Source organism: Aythya ferina, assembly GCF_964211825.1.
Source record: "Aythya ferina genome assembly, chromosome: 1".
Classification (NCBI taxonomy): Eukaryota; Metazoa; Chordata; class Aves; order Anseriformes; family Anatidae; genus Aythya; species Aythya ferina.
The window spans coordinates 123,395,006-123,414,638 of record NC_140296.1 but is presented as its reverse complement, the minus strand read 5'-3'; the positions used below and the strand labels follow the sequence as shown (position 1 = coordinate 123,414,638).

Here is a 19,633-nt window from a genome sequence, read left to right as displayed (position 1 = left end):
TGTAACATAACACCTGTATATGCAGATTAATTGCCACCTTCTTCACATTAACTTAATATCCATGAGTCATCAAAAATGGAATGCATATAGACAAGCACTCAAAAATGAAAAAATGTTTAATTATCTTACAGTAACTGTGACTCTAGAGATGTGACTATATGTTGTCCATTTGTTTTCCACATTGTACCATCTTCTCCCCCAAATATCTGTGCTGTATTTGTAAATTAATTCAGAGATTATATGGGTAATTCTAGGTTTGATCTGCCACACAAGGAATATGCATATCAAGAGTTAAGCATTTTGGACAGTAACCAACTATGATAAGATAACCAAGCTATGGTTACTCAGAAACCAGCTATAAGATACATAACCGTGACTACTTTTTATTAGCTGCCTTGATGGATAAAAAAAATAACAGCAATCCTAGACATGTGGAATAACTGAATCCCAGATCAGTGTGGTGATACAGATGCATTACCATTTCTAGAAAGAGTGGTATTCATAAAACATCAACCTTTGACCACTTAAGCAGTCAAAGGATAATCTTTGCTTTTATAATGCCTATTTGTTTCTAAATATAATCCCCATTGATTATATATGTGAGTTATAGTAATTAGCAGTCCTTTCTTTTTAAGATAGCTTCTTTATTTTTTGTATTTATTCTGGCAGTCTTACTTTTTTAGTTCTATCACCCACTATTATAGTAACCCAATATTCTAGTCTCTATTCTAGTGACTATTATATTAGTGACACATACTTTTGAGATTCTTTATTACTGTTTGAAATTATTTTAGCTTCTAATATGTCTTTGTTTTTTGTAGATTCTGTTTGCTGATGGCACAGTGAGTAGGAGTCCTGATTCTGGCCCTGTCCTTCCACCACCTGCAATTCCAGATAACACGGAACTGTTACCAGAATCAGAGCCTTTACCAGAGACTAGCACTAAGAAAGGTAACATTTTGAGTGTTTCAGACAGATTTAAAGATAACAGGGCTGATAATACTAAATAAAGGGCATTTTTCTTTAGTCTGAAAATTCTGCCAGTGTAAAAATGAATTTTTATCTGTACTCAGCTGCTGTACACTGCTAATTTGTTATCTTCACAGCAGATCATTTCTCTCCTGCTCCAGTTTTCTTTTTCTTCTAAACTGCAAGAACTCTAAGAAGTTAAAGGGTATATAAGAACTACCTAGCTAGAAGAGTGACTTAACAGTCATTTCAAATAAATCCTTGCAACTACAGTAGTGTCAAATCCTTACTTACGTATTACACACTTTTTAGTCCTGGTGTTGAGAAATGTTCTTTTCACAGAGGACTTACAACATTTTTCTTTCTCGTTGCATGTATTTCAAGACACCTAATCTTGGTCATAATCAACTGATTGTATGGATTTGTGGTCTGCTACAGTATTCTCATGTTACTGTGTTTGGCAGAGAAAGAAACAAATAAATGTTTGCTTATCATAGAATCATAGAATCATTTAGGCTGGAAAAGACCTCTAAGATCATCTAGTCCAACCTTTAACCTAGTACTTAAAAGTCTACCATTAAACCACATCACTGTTATACATCTATGTTTTTTTTGAAGACCTGCAGGCATGGTGACTCAACTAGTTCCCTGAGCAGCCTGTTCAAATACTTTGCAACCCTTTCAGTGAAGATTTTTTTCATAATACCCAACCTAAACCTCTCCTTGCACAACTTGAGGTCTTCTTTTCTTATCACTCGGTGTGTGGGAGAAGAGACCAATCCCCACTTTGCTATAGCCTCCTTTAAAGTAATTGTAGAGCATGATAAGATCTCCCCTGAGCTTCCTTTTCTCCATTCTAAACAACCCCAGCTCCCTCAGACACTCTTCATACAGCTTATGCTCTAAACCCTTCACCAGCTCCACTGCCCTTCTTTGGACACCCTCAAGCACCTCAGTGTCCTTCTTGTAGTGAGGGGCCCAAAACTGAACACAGCGTTCAAGGTGCGGCCTCACCAGAGTCAAGTACAGAGGGACAATCATTTCCCTAGTCCTGCTGGCCATACTATTTCTGATACAAGCCAGGATGCTGTTGGCCTTCATGGACACTTGAGCACACTGCTGGCTCATATTCAGACAGCTATTAACCAATACCCCCAGGGCCCTTTCTGCCAGGCAGCTTTCCAGCCACTCATCTCCCAGCCTGTAGCGCTGCTTGGGGTTGTTTCACCCCACGTGCAGGACCCGGCACTTGGCCTTGTTGAACTTCATACAGTTGGCCCCGGCCTATCAGTCCAGCCTATCCAGATCTGTTTGTAGAGCCTTTCTGCCCTCAAGTAGATCGACACTCACACCTAACCTGCTGTTGTCTGCAGACTTACTGAGGGTGCACTTGATCCCCTCATCCAGATCATTGATAAAGATATTGAAGAGAACAGGCCGCATTACTGAGGTCCGAGGGACACCACTAGTGACAAGCCTTCAGCTGGATTTAACTCCATTCACTATGACTCTTTGGGCACAGCCACCCATCCACTTTTTAACCCAACGAAGAGTACACCCATCCAGGCCATGAGCAGCCAGTTTCTCCAGGAGAAAGCTGTAGGAAATGGTGTCAAAAGCCTTACAGAAGTCTAGGTAGACCACATCCACAGCCTTTCCCTCACCCACTGAGTGCATCACCTTGTCAGAGAAGATCAGGCTTGTCAAATAGGACCTGACTTCCATAAATCCATGCTGACTGGGCCTGATCACCTGGTTGCCCTGTAAGTGCCTTGTGATGGAACTCAAGATAATCTGCTCCACGAACTTCCCTGGCACCGAATCCAGACTGACAGATCTGTAGATTCTCAGATCCTCCTTCCCACCTTTCTTGTAGACAGACATCACATTTGCTAGCCACCAGTCAACTGGGACATCCCCTGATAGCTAGGACTGATGATGAATGATGGAAAGTTGCTTGGTGAGTGCTTCTGCAAACTGCCTCAACTTGCTTCATACCTCAGTGTGATCCCAGATCACTGTCAGTGCTACATAGTACAAAGAATAATTATGAACTGTCATAACATTAACTTATAATTTATTGGAAGCATGTGAATAAAAATTGCTGCTAAAGTCTTTCAAAAAGAGATTTTCTGATTCATCATGTCCAGTCCCCTGTTCTTAGAATATTCCTTAGGATATCTGCAAGGATAGAGATTTGTCAGAGAACTACTCTGACAAATCATCTTCTAATTTTTGGTTTCAGTATCTGTGGCCACTGTATATATTTTATTACTTATCCTTTTTTTATAATCACTTTCCCCCCCCACCTTTCCTCTCTACTACTTAGTCTTGCCAAACTTACAGTGAATATTTGTATCTTTTTTGCATTTTGTTTGCTAGGATTTGTATGCTGTAAACTTCTAGAGTCCTGTCCAGACCATGCTGTTGTGTTTTGCCTACACTTTGTCTAGTTCCTTTTCTTGTATATGGGAGACCGGAATTCTCTGTAATATTCTTGATAAGATTTCTCCATTACCTTTCACAATGTAATCTGCATCTCTTTTCTTCTGATGTGCCATAGGTTTGGATTTGCCTTTTTTGTCACTCTTCTTTCACAGTGATAACTTACACTCATTCTATATGGATGGTATATCCAGGACTTTATCTTACTTAACTGCTGCAAACTTGTCTGAAGCAGAAATCATTTTTATTAGTCCTTTTTTCATAAACTTCTTTCTATTAGGTTTAACAAATTTATACTACTTGAGTCCTCAAGCTCATCGGATAGTTTGGCATGTCTTTTTCTCCTATAAGCCATTCAAATTCTGTTCTGCTTTGATAGTACATTCCAAAGTCATGTCATAATCAGATATCATTAGCATGCTATTTGTTTTTATATGTCATTAATGAACATATTAAAGAGCATTACTTTGAGTAACAGCTCTTGTAATTTCTGTCTAGTCTGGTAAATCATTCTTTCGATTCTGTCAAAGACAATACTCACAGAAATTCTTCAGTTGATAGATTTTGTCTTTTGCCTTAGAGAACGCAAAGTCTAATACAGACATTTTTGTTTCTGCAGGAAAAGGAAGTGACAGAAATGGTGCATCACACCCAAACAAGGATGAAGTATCTGAAAATACCATTCAGGGTCTAGTTGATTCTGACCAACCTAAGGAGAATCAGGCAGGAACCTGGATAACAACAACCCCATTAGGCATTCAAGTGGGCACTGAAGGAGCAAAACGAATGGATCTGGAGCCAATCTTAGTCTATCAGGCAACTGACCCAGCTGATGGAACAGTACTACTATTTTTTGTGTGTTATTATAGCACTCTTAAGAGACAGGGATGCCATCATCTGTTGTAGCATATGTTCATAGAATCATGGAATCATAGAACCATAGAACGGTTTGGGTTGGAAGGGACATCAAAGATCATCTAGTCCCAACCCCCCTGCTTTGGGCAGGGACACCTCCACTAGGCCAGGTTGCTCCATGCCCCATCCAACCTGGCTTTGAACACTTCCACGGAGGGGACATCCATATCTTCTCTGGGCAAACTGTTCTAGTGCCTCACGACACTCACAGTAAAGAATTTCTAACCTAATATCTAATCTAAGTCAGCCCTCTTTTAGTTTAAAGCCATGACTTCTTGTCCCATCACTCCCTGACAAAAAGTCCCACCTAAGCTTTCTTGTAGGCCATCCATAGGTACTGGAAGGCCGCTATAATGTCTCACTGGAGCCTTGTCTTCTTGAGGCTGAACAACCCCAACTCCCTCAGCCTGTCTTCATAGAAGAGGGGCTCCAGCCCTTTCGTCATCCTCATGGCCATCCTCTGGTCATGTTCTAATACGTCCTTCTTGTGCTGGGAGCCCCAGAGATGAACACCGTACTTCAGGTAGTCATCAGTCCAGCTGCTCATTGACATAGAGAGTAGTAATTAAGCCCCTGTCTGTAGCACCAGTCCTTAACCATCTATTGATTTGCTTGATTTGACTGTTCTTTCAATACATCATAAAGATTTTATTACACTGTTACTAATACAAAAGCTGCAGATTTTGAAGGAAATGTAAATCCTCGGTGTCTGAACTAGATAAAGTTGTATTAGTCCAGCTTGTTCAGAGTTTCAATACATATCATCTTGTATTACTGTTGTTGCTGTTAGAGGTATCTCAGTGCTAATATATGTCCATATTCCTTCATTCTTTCAGGTTATGACTGTACGAGATGATGAAGTGATAATCGTTAAGAAGCTGGATGGTAGCAGAGTAGTAGATCATGCCGATGGTACTAGGATCACAACTTTTTATCAAGACTGCAAAGAACTTTTTGTGCCTGAGGATAGTGAGGAAACAGGTAAAATCAAAAGGGGTGCACTTATCTCTGCTTTATCTTGTTTCATAATTGTCAAAATATACTTATGAAGGCTCATGCTAGTAGCTTAGATAACAAATCCAATGATGCAGTGTAGGCTAGGTTTGCCTTTCTGGTCTTTTTTTTTTTTTTTTTCCATCAGCATTCATTGTAAAATTTACACTGCAGCAAAGAAGTAAATTTCCTTCTTTCCACTTACATATTTGTGTGACCCACCTCACCATGTGAACACAGTGCCTGAGAGTTCTGTTATTTTCATTGCCCTCCCTACACCTATCCTGATATAGCATGTAAGTTGATTTGAATCTTAACTGAATATATGTATAAGGACTGGGGCATCCTTACAATCCTCAGACAAACCGTGGACTTCACAACCTTGGAGATATTCAAAATTTCATTGAATATGGCCTTGGAAAATGCCCCATGTAGATACATTTGCCTGAAACAAATGAGGCTAATGGTCATCCATGTTTCTTCTGGCTGGCAGTGTATTCTGTATGCTTCCTTCAGTTGCTGGACAAGTTCTGTCTTCTGTAATTAATATGAAGTGTATATTGACTGTGTTGGTCTCAAGCCGACAAACTGTTCAAACAAAGTAGGAAGTTCTGGTTGCACAGGGAAAGATAATTATTCAGTTAACAGTGTGGAATTTTAAAAATTAAAACAGTGACCTGTCTATTCAATGGGAAAGCAGTGGCCAAATTAACACACCAGGTCGATTTGCTTTCTATCACTTGTGCTGCTGAACAGGAATTCCTTCGCATCCTAGAGCATGTATCACAGGCGTTAAGTACTTCAGTGATCCAACTTGTTTGTTACAAATATCCAGATCATTATGTTTAGTTACATACCTGATAAATTAGAATGTAGTCACCTGGCCATCCTTAGATGAATGGACTCGCTGAGGTGATCAGCTCTGGTGCGGGTGGGTTTCACAGCAGAGTCAGGGATGGTGGTGTACAAGGGGGTCTCCTGAGCTGGGGAAGCCCCAGGGGAGCACAGAGACCCACCAGGGGCCAGCAACTCACACAAGCAGCTGACGAGGTGTGGGCACAACCAGTAGTAATGGCAGCCACCACATAAGCAGCCCCTAGGGAGCACGGCAAACAGGGTGGGCAAAAAGGGCATGGTGTGGCAGTTGGCATGGCAGTTTGGGTGGGAGGACATCCCTTTGAGGAAGGGCCATCCCACTGGCCAAAGAGGGAGGTGACAAGTACACCTTAACCCTGCACCTGGATCTGCACAGTCCACGGGCACTCACCCTACCTGATTCTCAACGCAGAACGGTGGGCAAAGGCTGTGGCACTGGCTGCACCATCTACCCCAGTGGTGGCTAGTGCCTCTACCCAGACAGAGCTACTGAGGGGTGAGACAGCAGTGCAGACCTCTGACTACTGAAGTGCCTGGATCTTTCCTTGGGGCAGGGACAGGTGGCAGACCTGCCTGCAAAAGTTGTGCCTAGGAGGATGACCTGCACCAGGTGGCTGAGCTGCAGGAGGCAATGACAAGGCTGTGTAGCATCTAGGAGGCTGAGGAGGAGTTAGACAGCTGGATCCTAGCGTAGACTGCAAAGAACCAAACAGCCTGAAATTCCCTCACTGCCACTCACAGAAGGGAGGGGGGGGCAATAACACAGCAGAGTGGAAGTTGGCAACAACAGGGACCAACAGGAGAGTCTTCCCCCAAAGCCTGAGGTGCCCTTACGGAACTGCTTCACCCCTCTGCTGACTGAAAAGAAAAGACCCATTGCAGGGAGGGTGGAGATGAGTAAGACAGATTGGTTTGCTCCCTTCATATCAATTAGTCCAACTAGGAAAAGGTGACAAGTGATAGTAGCAGGAGACTCTCTTCTGAGTGGTACAGAGGCACCCATCTGCTGACCTGATCCGCTCTTGAGAGTAGTCTGCTGCTTACCAGGTGCTCATATCAGGGATATCACCAAGAGAATGTCAAGCCTAAGGACTGTTTGCTGCTGCTGTTTAACACCAGTGATGGTGTTAAACTGGATGCCACTGATGCAGCCAGGAGCAGCCTGTGAAGTATCAAAAAGGATTACAGAGCACTGGGAGCAGCAGTAAAGGACTCAGGAGCAGAGGTAGGTTTTTTCAGCAGTTCTGCCAGTTAAAGGGAAGGGGATTGAAAAAGCCAGTTAAATCTGGCAAATAAAAAGATGGTTACAGGACTGGTGCCACAAACAGGGGTTTGGTTACTACCCTCCAAGTGAATGAGCAGCTGGAGTGATGACTACCCAGACTACCATGTTCAGCTCTGGGGCCTACAGAACAAGGACATGGACCTCTTAGGACATGGCCAGAGTAGGGCCATGAGGATGATGAAAGGGCTGGAGTCCCTCTCCGATGAAGACAGGCTGAGGGAGTTGGGGTTGTTCAGCCTCAAGAAGAGAAGGCTCCAGTGAGACATTATAGTAGTCTTCCAGTACCTAAAAGAGGGCCTACAAGAAATCTGAGGAGGGACTTTTTGTCAGGGAGTATAATGATGGGACAAGGAGTCATGGCTTTAAATTAAAAGAGGGCAGATTTAGATTAGACATTAGGTTAGAAATTCTTTATTGTGAATGTCATGAGGCACTGGAACAGGTTGCCCAGAGAAGTTGTGGATGCCCCTTCTGTGGAAATGTTTAAGACCAGGCTGGATGGGGCATGGAGCAACCTCGTCTAGTGAAAGATGTCCCTGCTGATGGCGGGGAAGTTAGAATTGGATGATCTTTAATGTCCCTTCCAACCCCTACCATTCTATGATTCTATGAATCTTCCTATATTCAGTAGAGAGTTCAAAAATTCAAAGGTTGCATAATGTTTACACAACAAAATTATATGATAAAGGATGTTATCAAAAGTTTGACGGTCTTTTACTGATCAGCGTTTTGAGAGAAAATGCAAATTGAATCCTGACACTGTCCTATGGTTCATTTACTCCAGTCTAGTTGTTCTGTATTAATTCTTAGATGAACTCTCAGAAGCCATTACAAAGAAAGTGAAACATGTACGAGTAGAAAATCCCAAGTTTGCTACTGTTACAACAAATTGTGAGGACGGTTCTTGTTGTACCGTCTTTGGAGATGGGACATCTGTTACAGCAAGGCCACAGGGAACATATCAGGTGGGAGTTGTTATACTTCGTGACAGTGATATTTATCTGTGTCCAGAGTTCCACACCATCAGCTTTTCTCACCTTGACTATTTTAACTCCCTTCTCTGTAGCCTTCATGAATTGTATGAATCTCTCTATTTTATACTCTGCCAATGTTTAGATAGTTACTCACAGCTGTAGATTTATTTCACAATCTTAAATTATTTTCCAAAGTTAAAGATTTTACAAAGACTAGCATCAGCTTACTCTTTCATCTTCCTTCTTCCTCTCCCTCCATTCCCTCAAAACTGTATAATTCAGTAGTAATGATCTGAGAGCTCTCTTCTTGATTTGCACCTGTTCTTTATTTTTATGCTATATCTAAGCTGAACATTTCACCTTTGAGGACTGAAACTCATCACTTTTTTCCTGTGATAGGTTTTACCCATCAAGACAGGTTCCCTTTTCATTGATGAAGATTGCACAGCAGTTTATACCCATGAAGTTTACAATTTTATCAGCAAGAAGGAAGGAAAACAAACAGGGAGATATGTTATGAAACACACTTCCAGCACTATTTGTGAGATGATGGATCCTGAAGGAAATCTTTTCAAGGTAAAATACATGGAAGGAAATGAGTTTCTGCATTTTAGGTAATTTTATCTCATAAACATTTTTCAAAGTTAGTTTGTAGCCTTCTAGTACTAATTTTTAAAGTAGCCTAGCTAGCCAGAAGGAACAGTTCCTGAATCAGATCTCTGAAATGTTCTTGAGAACGTGACAGTTCTCAGGTTTCACTTTTTTGGTATTTCCCCACTCTAGAGAGGTTGACATAAAACACATGGTCTACAGTTTACTTCACCTAGCTGTAAAGCTATCTTAATTATCGACTCATATCAAAAAAAAAAAAAAAAAAAAAAAAAAAAAGCTCTGCAAACAAGGATTAAAAATGAGAGAGAGCATTGGCTTTTCAGAAGATCCATAGAAACACACTAATCTGCCTGGTAAGGCAAATATTGTTGTAAAATTCAGTCTTTAAATTCACACTGTTTGTGCTGTGATCCTTGCACACCTAAGACATGCTTTTGAGCTAGGTTAGTACTTATCTTTGAGTTCATTTAAGTGTCTGTGATCCACATACTGTTTTCCCATTAAAGGTTCTACTTAAAGGTTCTAAATGTGACATCCGATTGAAATCATTACCATTTCTCTGAATTATGTGTTGTTTATAACCACATGCTCTGATAAATCTGATATAAAGTACACTAAAGAGGGTATAGAGGGGTTTTGAACTTACATAGTTTGGCACTGAGACTTCCTTGGATATACATTGGCATTATACATTATACATTATACGTTATATATATATATATATTATATATACATATATATACATTACATATATATATACATATATATACATTATATATTATACATTATGTGAGAAATATCCCCAAAATTTTGTAAGACAAGGTCTCTTTTTAACTAATTTATGCTCAATTGCAATGGCATGCATCCTGCAAGTAGGAGCATGCAGAAGAAGTGTGTCATAGTCCTATGTCCCTTGCTACCTGATGCTTGATTTCTTGCTAGGTTTCCTCACTGGCTGAGTACTACAGGTTCACAACCTACACAATACTTATAAATATGTTTCTCTTTTTACACTTTTTTTTTTTCCTGTGAATTTCAGGTTTCTCAACCTGAAATATATATTTTTTTGTCTCTTTCACTGGGATAGATCATATTACAGTCCATCAGCAAGTTACTGTTTTAAATAAATCATGAAACACAAGTAATTTTATATAATTTCAATTATAGGTCATGGCTGATGGCAGCACATCTGTGGTTGTTCCTAGCATTGGCTCTGACAATAAGGAGAACAGGAGTTCGGTATCAGTACTCCCAGAAGATAAGAAACCTGTCATTTATGATGAGCATGTCCCCAGGTAAACAGCATGAGTTCAGGTTTTGTAGACTGGCATTTTCTTTGTTCAGTACTGTGTATCTACACATTTGATGTCAACTTCTTGAAGTTCCATTTTCTTGTTTTGTCATCACAGTGCTTTTTAATTTTTACCATCTTGAAAAGAATGCAGTCTGAAAGCCATTGGATTTGATTGGTGTGGTGCGTTGGCATTGGCTAGCTGACAGACACCCACTCAGCTGCTTGCTCGTTTTCCCTGCTTGACAGGACAAGGGCTGAAAATAAAATGGAAAAGCATGTGGGATAAATACAAATTGCGTAACAGTTACTGTCATGGGCAAAACAGATTCAGCTTAGGGAAGAATAACATCATTTATTGCCAGTTAAAATAGAACTGGATGGTGAGAAACAAAGACAAACTAAAACACTTTCCAACCCAACCCCTTATTTTTCCCCAGCTCAACATGACTCCTCCACTTCCACTCCTTCATGCACCATGAGTGGTACAGGTGTATGGGGAATGGAGGGTGGTGGTCAGTCCATAACAGTTCCTCTCTGCCTCTTCTTCTTCCTCACACTTCTCCCCTGCTACAGTGTGGGTCCTCTCCATATGCTGCAGTCTTTCAGGACAAGTCTGCTCCGGTGTGGGCTGTCCACAGGCTGCAGTTCCTTAAGGGAATATCCACCTGCTCCACCATGGTCTCCTCCATGGGCTACGGGGGAACTTCTGCTCTGTCACCTGCAGCACCTTCTCTCTCTCCTCCTTCTCTGACACTAGTGTCTGCAAGGTTGTTTCCCACACTTTTTTCCTGAATCCTCACTACCTGCACAGCATTCGACCCTGTCTTAAATATGCTTTCCCAGAAGAGGGTCCAGGTTGGCTTCTGGGCTCAGATGTGCCTGGAAGCTGGGGCCATTGCAGCCAGATGGAACCATCTGTGTCCAGCATGGGGCAGCCCCAGCCTCTCCTCACAGAGGCCACCCCTGCAACCTCCCCCAGTGCCAATACTTTGCCTCCTATGCTCAATACAATCGGAGTTGTGTGGCTGGCTCTCCAGGTTCTTTGTCATCCACACGGATGGTTCTGGAACTGAACTCCTGCGGCGCAAGGATGTAGAAGAGTATCTCGCTGAGGCTTCCAGTGATCCAGCTGCTGTAGTCTTGAGGGAACCTGTGCAAGAACATCCAGGTAGGAAAACTTAATTTCTTTTCTGATAATCTAGTAACAGAAAAAAAAAATACAAAGGTGGTATCAGAAGTGTCAAAATTCTTATTTGGAGAGGAAATTTGAAAAAGTTTTTCCCCACATAGACAGGCATCCAAACTTCTGGCAGTGAAGCAAAGGGAAGGAGCTTGTGCAAAAACTCTGGGAAACAGAATTAAATGAATGACATTTTGAAGGGATCAGTGGAGGAACAGCTGGCATATCTTTTTCCACTCTCAGATAAGCACACAAAAGCATTTACCAAATGCGTAATTCTCTGTGTGTTTCCATCAAAAATATTAAATTTATTGCAATTTTCATTTAATGATATAGTTGGTTTATCTATGAAGACAGTGATGTTCTGTTGTTGACCATTAGTCTAGCTGTTGGAAAGAATAAATATATGTTATTGAGAAACTGGAAAAATATGACTGAAATAGGAGAAGCCAATACAGGGTTGGTATGTGGTACCAACCATCCCATTACAGCAACACAAGAATTTACAACCTGAAATGTCTGTTTGTTATTGTGAAGTTAGTTAGAGATACTGTGTTTCTATAAATATACCAGGGCATAACAGGTAGATTCTTATATTAAACATATCTTGAAAAAGACAGAAATATATGGTTCCCCTAGATGTTGGTGATGATAGTAATGACCAGTTCCTCCCCACTGTATAAACTGACTGGAATAATTTTGTCATGGGAAAAAGAAAAGAGAAAGGGCACTGAGAGGCCCAAAAAAAGACAGGGGAAGTGGAAATCTCAGGAAGATGGAGAAGATGCATACCAGTGAAAATCCCAGCCAAGAAAACCTGCTTGCAACCAGCAGTCATTTGTAATGGTGGCAGTTCAATATTACCTCCAAGGAAAATGACTTTCATGAAAGTATTCCAATCACAGGTTAAGAGAAAGATAGAGGAAGAGTTCCAGGTTCGAGGTTTTCTTTGGATCCAGCTGTTATAGGATGCTCTTCCAGACTTCATACTCTGCCTTTCCCTGTACACCATTTGAACTGATAATGAAGCTTTACAATTTTGAATCATTGTAACGAAGTACCTCAGTGGCAATATCAGAAGTCCAACAATGGGGTAGATAAGATTAGATTAAGTAGACTTTGGGTTTGGGTAAGAAAAAATATTTTGAAAAACTTCAAAATTAATCAGAACACTAAAAAGAGATGTTAATTTATCTCTGATGGAATCCATCCAGTGACCAGATTGTTACGTATAAATCACAGTAAAAAATTATGTTTATTCTGAACATGATGTACATCCTTTGAGATTAGTATTCAGTAAACCTGGAGAATGGTCTGTTCTTCTTTGTTTGGGATATTGTACACACTGTACTACTGAGCTGTTACCCAAGACTCAAAGCAAGTAGTGTAGGCCGTCAGTTGTTAAAGATGGTCTGAGTAATCCAAAGCTGTCAGCTATTCTACAATCACCTCAAGCGATCCAATATTATCTATAGCCATGTGTATCATATTTTCACATTGAGTTTTACACCTGATAATAAGTTTCTTTATACTTATGAAAGTATATTTTTTCTGGAGGTCTGAAACATTTGTCCATCATTTTTGGATTCAAATTGATTCTTACCAAAATATGCCTTTGAACCAGGTGTTTTAAGTATTACTGTCCTCCGCCCTTTGCTTGAAGCCTCCCCCTGGGTAATGAAGAAAGAACCAGAGAGTATTGTTCCTCCAAATCTTCAGACAAGTACTTGGAATACATTTTCTCCTCATGAGGTATAATTTTTCAAAACTGCCTTTTGCTATTTAAGCAATATCAGATGTTTGGTACAGAGGGGGAAGTGGAACTCTAAACAATGTGACATTAAGTTCAGTTTATTAAGCAAACAAAGCAAAAGGTAGGCTGTGTCAGGGAAAATCTAGTCAACTTGTGTTTCTTTTATACTCAATGAAGTGCTACAGCAGTTTTAAGGAGAGTTCATTTTTCCAGATGAAGAGGTCATAGGATAGATAACTTGTGCCTAATGATCTACAGACTTGATTATCTGGATCTATGATGTTATAAACAGAGTATGTGCTTTTCAGCCAAGATAGGCATTACTAATATCTGTATTTAGCCAGTAATATAAATAGCCTCTTGCTCTTTTTCCTTGATCTTGCCTATGTTCAGACGAAGATCACAGCTCCTCCAGTCAGAACGTATGTTTGGAAGGGTCTCGACATTGGATCCAAAAAGCAGACATGCTTGCCAGTACCTGTGCGAAAATGTCCTAATAAACTGCAAATCCGTCAGCTGTTCCAGTATCAGCCACTCAGTGATGAACTAAGAGAAAAGCTACAGCTTTCTCTCAAGGTAGTACAATCATATTTGCTTCATTCTTACGATGAGCAACAGAGAACAGATAAATCAGGTGACATGAATTTATACACATCTGAGACGAGTTCTAATACTTTTGAAAAACATCCAGCATTTCATACATAGACAGGTACTCTAAGAAGAATGTATTTCTGAAGCAGCTCAACTCTCCTCTCCCATCCCTTTTGGAACCGACTTCTGTGCAAACACATGGGGTTCAGTCCAGTGCACATCATAGACAGTAGACTAACAAATAGTGTCTTTTCTGTCAGTATTGGTATCTGTTACTTTTACTTTGCTTAGGGTTTATTTTCCTGCACAAAGTCTTGAAAATGTATATCTATAATGTTGTACAAATATTTCTAACCCACCATAAATCTAGTTAGCTTAGTGACTAAGTAAGTCACTGAAACAGTAGTCTTTGTTATCAGTTAGTTTTCATGGATCAGTACAGAATATTTCTAAGTTCAAGTCTGAATTCCATCACGGTTCACGTCTAGCAAATAGCTGTGTAGCCTTCTGATAAAGTGCCTGTCCATCCCTCATTAGTGGTGGGTTCATAAAAAGGTAAAGGTTGCACCTCCTGTTTAAGCATTCTGAGATAGGATCTGAAAATTCCACTGTTGATCCTTACCGGCAGTTCCATACTTCACTTCTCTGTTTTGGTATAAACCACTGATTTATTTAATTCACACTGTGAAAATGCTCTTAAAACAGATTTTAGAGTTAAAAACACATTGTTTGCCAAGTAAAGAGTAACAAATTTACACATGTTCTATAACTTAATTATTTAACATATTTTGGTGATGGATTTGCAGACTGAATTTCAAAATTATTGGCATGTAAAATCGGTGAAGGTAGTAGCACATTGTAACTTGTCAGACTGTTTTTTCACATTATAAAATAATAGAATATCATTGACAGCTGTTCAGCCCTGGCATGGTTTGAAACATACCAATCTATCAGAATTAAATTTTATCCTTTTACAGTCTATTCATACAGTAAAATGATTCTTTAATTTGCATGCTGATTTTTCAATGGAAACACTCTAAAGAAAAAAGTTCCAGACCAAAATCCTAACTTAAGTCTCTCGATCAACCAGATCTGTTTTGGCTTTTAGAGAAAGAACACTGTGTTATGTCAGGAAGGAAGAACTGCAATTATTGGCACTGAGGTGACATTTGTAAATAACTGTATTAATCTGAAAAGGAAAAATCCTCATTGCTTATATATCAATGTCTAATTAATGTATTTCTCCAGAAACGAGTATCTTAAATTTTTAGCCAAATACTCACTTTGGCAGAACCAAGTTAGTATCTAAAGAACAAGTTATCCTTCCTTCCTCCATCTACTTGGAGAGGCATGAAGAAATGAAAATGAACTAGAACCAGATTATTTCTGCCAAACTTCTCCATTCATAAAACTCAGTATTGCATGTAGCTTTCTAGCAGGGTGGTGTGTTAGCACAACCCTCTGTAAGGACCCTTTTTTCCCTCCAACTAATCTTCTAAAGCATAAAGAAATGTGGACAAAGAAATGTCCTTTTCTTTAGCATTCTGTGATTTTGACAAAATAAACTTGTCTGTAAAAGCAGAGTTTCAAACATTTTCTGAAGCTAATTTTTCAACCATGATGTTGTACATTTCCTTTTCCCTAATAGAGAACAAATGGAAAGGAGAGAGACCACAACCAGTGTTTGTTAGATCACCTTTTATTCATTAAGCAGATCTTAATAATATAATCAAATCATTATTATTAATAGCAGATACTTTCTCAATACATGATTTTATTCAATTACATAGTTTACTCAGACATTTGCATGCTCATTCATAATTTCTTTGCTGGTACAGCAGCTGGGAGGCCATCCCTGACTGCATACTGAGAAGCAAGGGGTCACAGTGCTGCACCAGAGGATTCTAGGTATCTCATCACCACCCTCTTGGATATGCTCCACGTCACACAGCTTATTGTGGATGCTAATGTGTGCTAGTGGCCTGCTAGAGATTCAGTGGCCTGCTAGAGATTTTACCTGTTGCCTTCTTGGCACATACACCTCTCTTAGACCTCTTAGGTTTTTGTAACTATTTCTCCATGCAAACCTCTAGATAACCAGTCACACACATTGACACAGAAAGGATCTTTATGACACTGAGAAGTATATGCATCCATTGCTTCTACAAACCTTTTTCTCTATATATGTGTCCATTAAGTCTACTTCTGCAAAGCATACATCTGCCTCTTTCTTGTTCTTTTTCCATTGTTCCACAAGGAATACATAGAAAGCATTTTAAAGCAGGAAAGTGAGCTGGAAGAGATGAATGTAAAAGAACCAAGAACAGAAGATGAAAAAGAGAATGCTGCAAATCTCCTTGATCTGGTTACGGTGAGAAAAAATATGTATATATAATTTTAAAGTGCTTCTTTCCAACAAATATGTTGTATTGTGTTGCAAGTGTCATCCTTAAAACACATCTTAATCTATTAATAGAATAGCAAATGTTTGGATAGCACGATGCCACCTCTGCTGTAGTTTAATGGTGAAGCAGGGCCACACTGAGCATTCATCTGGACTACTGAACATCACTACTGCCATTCTGGTTAAGCAATGCCGAAAACAGCTTATGAGTTTAGCCTCTTCAGAATGATACATTCCCAAACACAAAGGCCAAAAATGACTGAAGTACTTGTGTCTCCCAGAATTAGGATGAGAATGTTTCCAGGCTGTTGTCACTCCAGCTAAGAAACTTGCCTTTTCAGTCACTGCAACCTCCATACCAAGAGTAAAAACCTGCTTTTGGGGTAATCCAAAAACAAACTGGATCATTATTACTTGCCTCTGCCTGTATTTTGGGCACATATGCTCTGTTACTTTGCACAGCAAATTAGACTGTGAGAAGAAAAGGGAGAGGAATAGGAAAGGTGGGAAAAAGGAGAAGAGGGACTTGGAGTAGGAGTCAGGAAATGGTGAGGTGAGTGGGAGATGTGTGGTGAAAATAAACTAGAAAAGTTCACGCAGCAGAAGTGGGTGGGCATTAGAATGAATAAAAGAGACACTGTTTACATCTTATGTTAAGAATGATCATAGATGTAGTGGTCAGTTTGCTCTATTTCAGTTCTTTAAATCATTCATTTCCTACAGCTTTCTTTAAAATTTGTTATTTTGTGTTAACTCATATGCTATTTTTAATAGTTACTAAAGTGTTTTCTTTTTTAGTCTCATTTAGGAAATGTTTTTATTTCCATTTAGTCGAATAATAAGCATATAGTGACTTCAAACATACTGAATTTAAAAATCTGGCTTTTGATTTAGTCATTTTAGTGTAAATATTCACTACCAAATGATGTATCCACCTTTCAAAAGTGAGTATATTCTAGCAAATGAACATTGTTTTAGGCTTAGAGTCCCTCCTCCCAAGTCTCCACTGTTCCTTCACTGTTACAACCTAGATTGCATGGTCATAAGAACCCTGGCTTCCACTTAACTGTTTCAGGGCCAGCATGAAAATAAAGGAAATGTCTTAGTAAAAGTATCTCGCACCGCTCAAACTCTTTACTATCAACCAACCTCAGGAGAGTTCCTCATTAATGAAACCTGCAAATTTCTGAATACAATTCCTATTGATTTGATTTCTTGTGTCCATGAGTTTTAAATCTGGTTCAAATCCTTTGCAGAAGATTTTGAGTTTGAATATGAACTGGCTTAATTGGTTTAATAAACAGCAACCATGTAAAATATGAAGCCACCTGTCAAGTGCATCATTAAGAAAGAAAAAAGTACCTGTTTAGACCAGGGAAATAGTACCTCATTTCATTTTGTCCCAGCTCTTGTTCTCTAACACACTGAAATACCTTCATTCCTGTAGTCACATTCTCAGGTAACAGAGTAACACTTGTTTGGATTAGAAATCCTTTGAAGAGGATGCTATTGTGAGATCTGTTTCTCGCCTTGTCACAGTTATTTGTTCTTCATTTCAGTCCTTCCCTATATGGGAGAAGTCATCTGAAGATCTCAGTGCCAGAGGTAATAACAATTGAATATCTATCTTTTAAAACCATTGAATGCCATAGTAAATATTAAAGTACAGTAGTAGTATTTTGAAAGAAGTAACACAAAAGTGAATTAATCTGTATGCTACGTACATGCTTCCATCTCTTTCATTTTGAGCATGATTTGCTTAGGGGTTGGAACTAGATGATCTTTAAGGTCCCTTCCAACCCAAGCCATTCTATGATTCTGTGATATTCACAGGTGGTTAGAGCTTGTTAGCATCGATGATTCAGTACCTCTAAAAAAAACACTTCCTGTGTTTAGGTATGTGCATTTGTCACTTTGATCCACATTTCTGTGTGTACGCAGTTTTCTCAGGTATAAGAACTATGACACAGCTCTACTTGGTTAACTTTATACATATATCAATATTTCAGATATGTTTTTCAAAGCAACTGGGTACACCCTGGTTGTTAATTACATTTGAAAATCATGTCTCAAACAGTCATGTTTTGGTTCCGTCAGCCTTGTCTGAGGGAAAAGAAGAGCAAATGTACTAGAATCATAGAATATCCTGAATTTTCTGAGTTAGAAGGGGCCCACAAGATTATTGAGTCCAATTCTTGACTCCACAATGGACTACCTAAAAATTAAACATATGACTAAGAGCATTGACCAAGCACTTCTTGAACTCCAGTAGTCTTGGTGCCATGACCACTGCCCTGAGGAGCCTGCTCTAGTACCCTCATGTCAGTGAGGAACCTTTTCCTAATATTGATTGGGTACTTTCCTAATATCCAATCCTTGTCGCGGTGTCATGCCACTCCCTCTGGTCCTGGTACTGTCCCCAGAGAGCAGATCTCAGCGCCTGGCCCTCCACTGCCCTTCATGAGGAAGCTGTAGACTGCCATGAGGTCTCCCCTCAGTCTGCTCTTCTCTGGGCTGAACAAAGTGATTTCAGCCACTCCTCATACATCTTCCCCTCTAGACCGTTCACCATGTCTGTTGACCTCCTTTGGACACTCTCTCATAGCTTTATATCATTCTTATACTGTGACACCAAAACTGCCCTAAGTACTGAAGGTGAGGCTGCACCAGCACAGAGTATAGCAGGACAGTCCCTTCCCTCAGTTGGCTAGCAGTGCTGTGCTTGATGCACCTCAGGGTACAGTTGGCTTTTTTGGCTGCCAGGGCACACTGCCTTGCTAAGAGTATTTCTGTTTGTTAAAAAAATATCAAAGCACAATATGCAATGTAAATGGAAACTGCTGCAAAGGCTTGCTACAGTTTTCTGATTTTAAAAATATAATCAAAACATGCTTCTAATATACCATTATTAACAAGGAAGATAAAGAGAAGATCTTTAAAAGAGGCAAAAATAGAAAGAAAAAAATAGAAGGAAAATACAAGTTATTTTATTGTTAAAAAGGTGACCTTTTTTTTCTTTTTTAAATTGCTATTACATAATTCCTAAAACACTAACAGATGTTGTCGTGATCAAATAGGATCATATCTCTCAAATACTCATATATCCTAAGTTTTGCCACAAAAATTTTGTTTGAACCAATAAAATTTCTTTGAATTCACAGTCTAGGTGCAAAGCTTGAAGTAAGCAGCACATTTTATAGAAGATGTAAGTAGACAGGGAAATTCTTTGTTAAAGCCCCCAAATTTTTCTGAGTCTTAAATATGGAAAGTTTGGCTTTTCTGCGTTGTACATGTTGAAGCAGTAGTTCCTTCCGTGAGAATATTGATTGTGACTGTGAAGGC

The 19,633-nt window shown here is 39.6% G+C and overlaps 1 protein-coding gene across 1 annotated transcript in view; it reads left to right on the top strand.

Annotated features, from left to right (window-relative positions):
* SPAG17 (sperm associated antigen 17) overlaps positions 1–19,633 on the top strand; it is a 108,414-nt gene that overhangs the window by 74,215 nt on the left and 14,566 nt on the right. Inside the window, exons 27-37 of the mRNA XM_084501145.1 lie at positions 822–951; positions 4,034–4,254; positions 5,166–5,310; positions 8,294–8,448; positions 8,857–9,033; positions 10,237–10,364; positions 11,401–11,531; positions 13,168–13,295; positions 13,690–13,872; positions 16,145–16,258; positions 17,851–17,896. Coding sequence (XP_084357271.1) covers positions 822–951; positions 4,034–4,254; positions 5,166–5,310; positions 8,294–8,448; positions 8,857–9,033; positions 10,237–10,364; positions 11,401–11,531; positions 13,168–13,295; positions 13,690–13,872; positions 16,145–16,258; positions 17,851–17,896 — 1,558 coding nt within the window. The remainder of the gene's footprint in view (positions 1–821; positions 952–4,033; positions 4,255–5,165; positions 5,311–8,293; positions 8,449–8,856; positions 9,034–10,236; positions 10,365–11,400; positions 11,532–13,167; positions 13,296–13,689; positions 13,873–16,144; positions 16,259–17,850; positions 17,897–19,633) is intronic.